The following is an 8,092-nucleotide window of genomic DNA, read 5'->3' as shown; positions in this document are numbered from 1 at the left end:
AGACCACTAGGGACAAAGGGGATGTGTATTTTTTTATACAGTACTGTAATCTGTAAGATTACAGTACTGTATGTGTATTGTGTATTTTTCCTTTTTTTAATTTGGCGCTGATCTCCGCTCCCGCGCGTCGTAACGTCGCAGGGAACGGAGCTCGGCGGCACTCGGGCACTGTGTGAATCGAGCGGAGGATGGCTCACACACACAGCGGGGGGACATCGCTGGATCCAGGGGACAAGGTAAGTAAGTCTCCCTGTATCCAGCAATGCGATCCCGAGTCTGGCTCGGGGTTACTGCTCGTGGTACTGAAATTCCAGCCCTAGCCAGACTTGGGATTACTGCCAGGGAGTTTAAAGCCCCATACACATCAGATTTTCTGCTGATTTTATCCTTCAGATTTACCAAAACCATATAATATGAGGTCAAACCTTAGGAGTTTCAATTTGTATGCAATCAGGCAGGTCCTTCTACTACATGGTTTTGGTAAATCTGAAGGAAAAAATCAGCAGAAAATCTGATAATGTGTATGGGGCTTTAGTAGCCATGCTAAGCCAACACTTCCCTTTGGCTTCAACAATTCATTAATAACCACGAGTCTTTTAAATAAACCACTTCTACCATTCTTCTTACATGCAACACTATCAATAAATAATATTTAGCAATTAATATGGTTGTAAACCATTACATACTGTATACCAAGTGAAGTCCATCTAGTCCATCGAACTAAAGAAAAAAAAAGGGGAACCTCCATGTACACAATCCTATACCCACAGTTGATCAAGAGTAAGGCAAAACAAACAATAAAGCATATCCAATCTGCTTCAGCAAGTGAAAAAATATTCCTTCTTGATCCTTCTAGATCAACTACCCCTAAACAAAGATGAATAAAATCCTCCGGCAAAAGTTGTATTGTTTATCTGCAGCCTCTCTCCTCAACAGCCATTCAAAGTACAAAATTCAGACAGATTTTCTCAGCTCCAGAAGGTGGGGAGTAAGGAACGGAGTGTAATCCGAGACTTGGGTGGTAGTAATGAATACACACCCTTACACAGTCTCTTATGCCGTGAACACAGACTGTACATTCAGGCAGACTAGGTCCGAAGGGATTAGTCCGTTGGACAATGCGATCGCGTGTGGGCTAGTCTGATCGTTTTTTGAAAAATAAATCCGACGGACCTAGAAATAGAACATGTTTCAAATCTATCCGACGGACTCAATTCCGACGGACTAAAATCGGGAAAACCATTCCTCTGTGTGCTGTTCCGACAGACCTAATACGACGCAAGGGAAGCTATTGGCTACTGGCTATTGAACTTCCTTGTTTAGTCCCGTCTTACTTCATCACGTTCAAAACGAACTAACTTTCTAAGTCCGTTCGTGTGTGGCCAAGTCCCTTCGTTCGGAAAGTCCGTCGGAACTCCGCGGAAAGTCCGTCAGGAAGACCGTCGGACCTAGTCTGCCGGAAAGTCCAGTCGTGTGTACGCGGCATCAGGGAAACATGCACAGCTAAGGCTGTCAATCCCCTCTGTGTGCTGGGAGATGGTGCTGGGTCTGTCTCCCGGGATTACTTGGTGTCAGCATAGACTCAGAAGTCAGAAGGAACTCATGCAAATAGCAGAGTAAGGAGAGAACAGTCACAAATTACACTTTGTGCTTTGGGTTGAAGAAAGTTCACACGATAGAAGGATATGTTTTGTTTATTTTTCATTTCAGGGGTTGACAATCACTTTAACCACTTGCTGACAGCTGCACGCCGATATATGTTGGCACAATGGCAGCAGTGGGCAAATGGGTGTATCTGTACGTCCCCTTTAAGAGGCGGGGATAGCAGGAGCGTGTGCCCGCCATGTACATCGTGCCCGCGCCGATCATGTCACGGAGCCTCAGAGCGGGGAAGTGCCTTATGGCTTGTATCATGACTGAGATCACTGCTCTCTGTCATCGAGAGCAGTGATCGCTGTCATGTGACTTGAAGCCCACCGCCTCCACAGTTTAGAGTCACTCCACAGGACACACTTAACCCCTTCATCGCCCCCTAGTGGTTAACCCCTTCACTGCCAGTGTCATTTACACAGTAATCAGTGCATTTTTATAGCACAGATCGCTGTATAAATGACAATGGTCCCAAAATAGTATCAAAAGTGCCCGATGTGTCTGCCATAATGTCACAGTCATGATAAAAATTGCAGATCGCCACCATTACTAATAAAAAAAACATTAAAAAAAATCCCACAAAACTATCCCCTATCTTGTAGACGCTATAAATTTTGCGCAAACCAATGTACGCTTTTTTTTAACCAAAAATATGTAGAATACATATTTACCTAACTTAGGAAAAAAAATGTTTTATATATTTTTGGGGGATATTTATTATAGCAAAAAATAATGTATTTTTTTCAATATAGTCGCTCTTTTTTTGTTTATATCGCACAAAATAAAAACCACAGAGGTGATCAAATACCACTAAAAGAAAGCTCTATTTGTGGGAAAAAAGGACGTCAATTTTGTTTGGGTCCAATGTCGCACGACGACGCAATTGTCTGTTAATGTGACGCAGTGCCGAATCGCAAAAAAGTGCTCTGGTCAGGAAGGGGGTAAAATCTTCCGGGGCTCAAGAGGTTAAAGCGGACCTTCAGTCATTTTTTTCAACTTTCCATCTATGAAATCTTCTGTCCTTGTTGTTTTAACTTTGAATAGTACAACCTTTTTCAGACATCTCAAGTCTCACGGGATACTCCCGCAATTGACAGCGGGCTCACAGACACCTGCGAGTGTGGCGCGATCTCACGGCTGAGCCTGCACTGCCACTCAGCCTGGAGCAGGGCCAGACTGGCCTACCAGGATACCAAGAAATTTCCTGGTAGGCCGCCTGCCCTGAGGCCCGCTTGAAATGCGGCTGCAGCGGTGCTCAGGGTCGATCCAAATGCAAAGTCCTCCTCTCCCTCGGTTTGTGTAATCACAAACAGCGGGTGTCTCCCGCTGTGTCATGCAGCTGCAGTCTTAACTGTTCAGCAGCCGTCCACTGTAACAAAGCCCCGCCTCCTCATCCATGATAGACGGAATACTGATTCAATTTCCCAGCACTGTATCAGTGTTCAGTTGACTATCTATCGCGGACGAGGAGGCAGGGCTTTTTTACAGTGGATGGCCGCCGAACAGTTAAGACTGGAGCTGCATGACACAGCGGGAGACACCCGCTGTGTGTAATTAAGGTACTAGCGAGGCTGAAGATGGGCACTGATGAGGATACAGATGGGCACAGTGAGGCTGCAATGTTGGCATAGTGATGCTGCATTGTTGACACTAATGAGGCTGAAAATGGTCACAGTGAGGCTGCATTGATGGGCACTGCATTGCTGGCACAGTGAGTCTGCAAATGGGCACAGTGAAGCTGCAGTGTTGGCACTGATGAGGCTGCATATGGCACAGTGAGGCTGCATTGATGGCACCGATGAAGATGCAGACTGGCACAGTGAGGCTGCATTGTTTGCACTGATGAAGCTGCAGATATGCACAGTGAGGCTGCATTGTTTGCACTGATGAGGCTGCAGATGTGCACAGTGAGGTTGCATTGTTGGCACTGATGAGGGTGCAGATGGGCACAGTGAGGCTGCATTGTTGGCACTGATGAGGCAGCAAATGGGCACAGCGAGGCTGCATTGTTGGCACTGATGAGGCTGCATATGGGCACAGTGAGGCTGCATTGATGGCACCGATGAAGCTGCAGACTGGCACAGTGAGGCTGCATTGTTTGCACTGATGAAGCTGCAGATATGCACAGTGAGGCTGCATTGTTTGCAATGATGAGGCTGCAGATGTGCACAGTGAGGTTGCATTTTTGGCACTGATGAGGGTGCAGATGGGCACAGTGAGGCTGTTTGTTGGCACTGATGAGGGTGCAGATGGGCACAGTGAGGCTGCATTGTTGGCACCGATAAGGCTACAGATAAGCCCAATGAGGCTGCATTGTTGGCACAGAAAGGCTGCATTGGTGGGCACAGTGAGCCTGTATTGATGGGCACAGTGAGGTTGTAAAAACAATATTTGCCTTGGTCTAGTGTTACTGCTGGAGTGTGTGAGAAAAGTTCCATCGGAAACATGAGGGGAGAAAGAATCCGTGCAAAATGATGATGTTTTTGATCCAGAGTAGGACCTGGAACTGGGTTCAGGCCCTTCGTTCCACATATTCCATTTTATTTCCATGTGTGTGAAATGACATTCCCCAGCGTTAACCCTACCCTGGACGATGCCCCCTTCAGTGAATCCCTGCTCAAACTTAACCAAGACCTTGCACCTACAGCTACAGAGCAGTCCTCCATCCTTTCACTGGTAACAAAAATCAGCAATGTTGTGGATAATATGATTGTGGCCCCAGGAAATTTCAAACTACAAACTGAAGAGGTGCAACAAGTTGGCTCATAGAAGAAAGGAACAATTACCAATGGGCACAATATGGCAGATCTGGTTGTCATCCGGAAGATCCTCCCCACATTGGAAGCTGTTGCAGCCCTCAGAATAAAAGTAGTTGAAACTCTCCTTAACACAGGAGCCCTTGGAAGTATTTTCTATGCTCAAAAATTAAGCCGGCTTTGAGATCAGCTCTGCTGATGCCACCATGAAAATCCTGATTATCGTCTCTCCAAACTTGAGGAAGTTGGATCCTGAGCTGCACTTGGACAGGTTCTGCAGAGTGTCCCAGCTGCTGTCCGTCACATTCACTGGTTTGAAGAGAATGCCTCCCATTCCACTTTGAAGGTTGTGATCCAATTACTGAAAGACTTGCTGTCACGATTCCTGGGCTTTGAACCCTTCACCCCCTGGATTCTGGACCTCTTGGCTCATTACGCCATTATGAACAACTCCTCCAGGCAGCCCCTTGCACTTTAATGTTGCATACAAGAAATGCCTCCAGATCCTGGCTGCAGGCCTCTTTCTCCCCATCTCTGTAGGGATCATTGATCCTTGTGAGAGTGGAAACTTCAGAATTCACATGGTTATGACTCTGGAACAGCAGGACATGGCATGTTATACCGCTCAGACATTGGTCTGCATCCTGTCTCATGGGGGATTCAACAAAATCCTTAGCCTGGAGGGTGATGCAAGTGCTCTGGCCACAAAAATGTCAAACTGGGAGAGGGTGAGGAGGAGGAGAGCCATGAGATCCCTAAGGGATATTGGAGGAGGAAGAGAACATGGAGACACAGGAGTGATAATGAGATTATAGTCCCTCCAGAAGGCAGACGAGAAGGTCTACTCCTGGACCAAGGTCCCTCCCCCGCCATGTTCTGTGTTGTGCTCCAACTTGTGTAATACATTTTATAATGTAGACATTTTTGTTTGTTGCAGACAATACATTTTTATTTCCACTGTTCTCAACACACACACACACACACACAAAAATATTTGTCTTAAAGGGAAAGTACACTGTGTTTCAGTAAATAGTTTGAGTTATGATTACAAGTTTTACATTGTATTTTTAAAGCAGTAATAAATCCAAAAGGGAACAGTTATTATTTTGCAACTTACCAATTCTTAGATGTGGTGACTGTTAGTTTTCTTTTTCAGACTTTCTTTCTTTTATTTTCACTTGGTTATCCAGCCAGTAAGTCTGTTGTTTTTCGAAAGAGCAAGCTATTCTTCAAATGTGGCACTTACAGGGTTGAGACAAACCAATTACTATTGACAGGGGTGCTGACAATGATCAGCTTCTATGTATTCATGTAAAACCTTTATCCTAAAAACAGTTTGCTGTAACTGCTTACAAAGTGTGAGCTGGAGTTTAGCTTCAATTTATTACTGTATTTAAATCTGCTAGTACAGTGGGGATCGAAAGTTTGGGCACCCCAGGTAAAAATGCGTATTAATGTGCATAACAAAGCCAAGGAAAGATGGAAAAATCTCCAAATGGCATCAAATTACAGATTAGACATTCTTATAATATGTCAAAAAAAGTAATATTTTATTTCCATCATTTACACTTTCAAAATTACTGCAAAAGTTTGGGCACCCTGCAGAATTTATAGCATGCACTGCTCCCTTTGCAAAGCTGAGACCTGCCAGTGTCATGTTTTTTTCTCAATCATCATCTGGGAAGACCAGGTGATGTCAATCTCAAAGGTTTTAAATGGCCAGACTCATCTGACCTTGCCCCAACAATCATCACCATGGGTTCTTCTAAGCAGTTGTCTAGAAAACTGAAACTGAAAATAGTTGACACTCACAAAGCTGGAGAAGGCTATAAGAAGATAGCAAAGCGTTTTTAGATGTCAATATCCTCTGTTCGGAATGTAATTAAGAAATGGCAGTCATCAGGAACAGTGGAAGTTAAAGCAAGATCTGGAAGACCAAGAAAAATATCTGACAGAACAGCTCGTAGGATTGTGAGAAAAGCAATTCAAAACCCACGTTTGACTGCACGATCCCTCCAGAAAGATCTGGCAGACACTGGAGTTGTGGTACACTATTCCACTATAAAGGGATACTTGTACAAATATGGTCTTCATGGAAGAGTCATCAGAAGAAAACCTCTTCTATGTCCTCACCACAAAAATCAGCGTTTGAACTTTGCAAATGAACATATAGACAAGCCTGAGGCATTTTGGAAACAAGTTCTGTGGACCGATGAGGTTAAAATAGAACTTTTTGGGTGGAATGAGTAAAGGTACGTTTGGAGAAGAAAGGGCACAGAATTTAATGAAAAGAACCTCTGTCCAACTGTTAAGCATGGGGTTGGATCAATCATGCTTTGGGGTTGTATTGCAGCCAGTGGCAGCCAGTGGCACAGGGAACATTTCACGAGTAGAAGGAAAAATGGATTAAATAAAATTTCAGCAAATTTTGGATGGTAACTTGATGCCATCTGTGAAAAAGCTGAAGTTAAAGAGAGGATGGCTTCTACAAATGGATAATGATCCTAAACACACCTCAAAATCCACAGGGGATTACATCAAGAGGCGTAAACTGAAGGTTTTGCCATGGCCTTCACAATCTCCTGACCTCGACATTATTTAAAATCTATGGATAGACCTTAAAAGAGCAGTGCGTGACAGACAGCCCAGAAATTTCAAAGAACTGGAACACTTTTGTAAGGAAGAATGGGCAAAGATACCTCAAACAAGAATTGAAAGACTCTTGGCTGGCTACAAAAAGCGTTTACAAGCTGGGGGGCAGTACAAGATATTAACACTGCAGGGTGCCCACACTTTTGCAGATGCCATTTTTGTGTTTTCTGTAATTTTGAAAGTGTAAATGGAAATAAAATCTAACTTTTTTTGACATATTATAAGAATGTCTAATCTGTAATTTGATGCCATTTGGAGATTTTTCCATCTTTCCTTGGCTTCGTAATGCACATTAATACACATTTTTACCTGGGGTGCCCAAACTTTTGATCCCCACTGTAGTAGTGCATCTAAAGCCTTGTACACACGGTCGGAGAATCCGTCGGAATGTGTCCTATCGGACCGTGTTGTCGGATAATCCGATTGTGTGTGGTATGCATCGGACTGATTCCGTCGGAATATCCGTCGGACCCAATTTTCCAACTTGTTGGAAATATTTCCCGACCAACTGGTTAGATCAGACATACTCCGATCATGTGTAGAGAATTTTGATCGGACAAAGTGCCACGCATGCTCAGATCAAATTCCTACATCAAAGCTATTGGCTACTAGCCTGAATGTAGTCCCATCACGTTCTGAAAGATCGGATTTTTTGACAACTTAGTCCGACCGTGTGTATGCAACAGTTTCGGACAAGATCCAACGGACAAAATCCGACGGATTTGGTTGTCGAAATCTCCGACCGTGTGTACAGGGACTAACAATCCTTCTCCCAGACTGACAATGCTGCTATCCAAACGTTCCCCAGTGCGCCTTCATTCAGAGTGTGGGCACTCTAATACAGGAAATGTTTTACTGGCTAGGTCAACAGGTAAAAACAGAGGGGAAAAAGAAAAAGAAAATAATGCAGCCACCACATCTAATGATTCGTAAGCTGCAATATATTTTGGGTTTAATGCTACTTTAACCAATTACTGCCCACACTGCTGTCAAATGACGGCGGGCGGTGCCGTCACATGATGGCTTCCCAGAAC

At 44.2% G+C, this 8,092-nt stretch overlaps 1 protein-coding gene across 1 annotated transcript; it reads left to right on the top strand.

Annotated features, from left to right (window-relative positions):
* Window positions 1-4,095: 4,095 nt before the first annotated feature.
* ILF2 (interleukin enhancer binding factor 2) lies at window positions 4,096-5,207 on the top strand. The gene is given in 6 exon segments (XM_077493937.1): window positions 4,096-4,533; window positions 4,535-4,673; window positions 4,676-4,881; window positions 4,883-5,126; window positions 5,129-5,169; window positions 5,172-5,207. Coding segments are annotated over 6 exon segments (1,104 nt in total).
* Window positions 5,208-8,092: the final 2,885 nt, after the last annotated feature.

This window comes from Lithobates pipiens, unplaced genomic scaffold (assembly GCF_037356315.1).
Source record: "Lithobates pipiens isolate NorthernLeopardFrog02 unplaced genomic scaffold, aLitPip1_a1.2 Scaffold_19, whole genome shotgun sequence".
NCBI lineage: Eukaryota > Metazoa > Chordata > Amphibia > Anura > Ranidae > Lithobates > Lithobates pipiens.
This window is presented reverse-complemented; position numbering and strand designations above follow the sequence as displayed.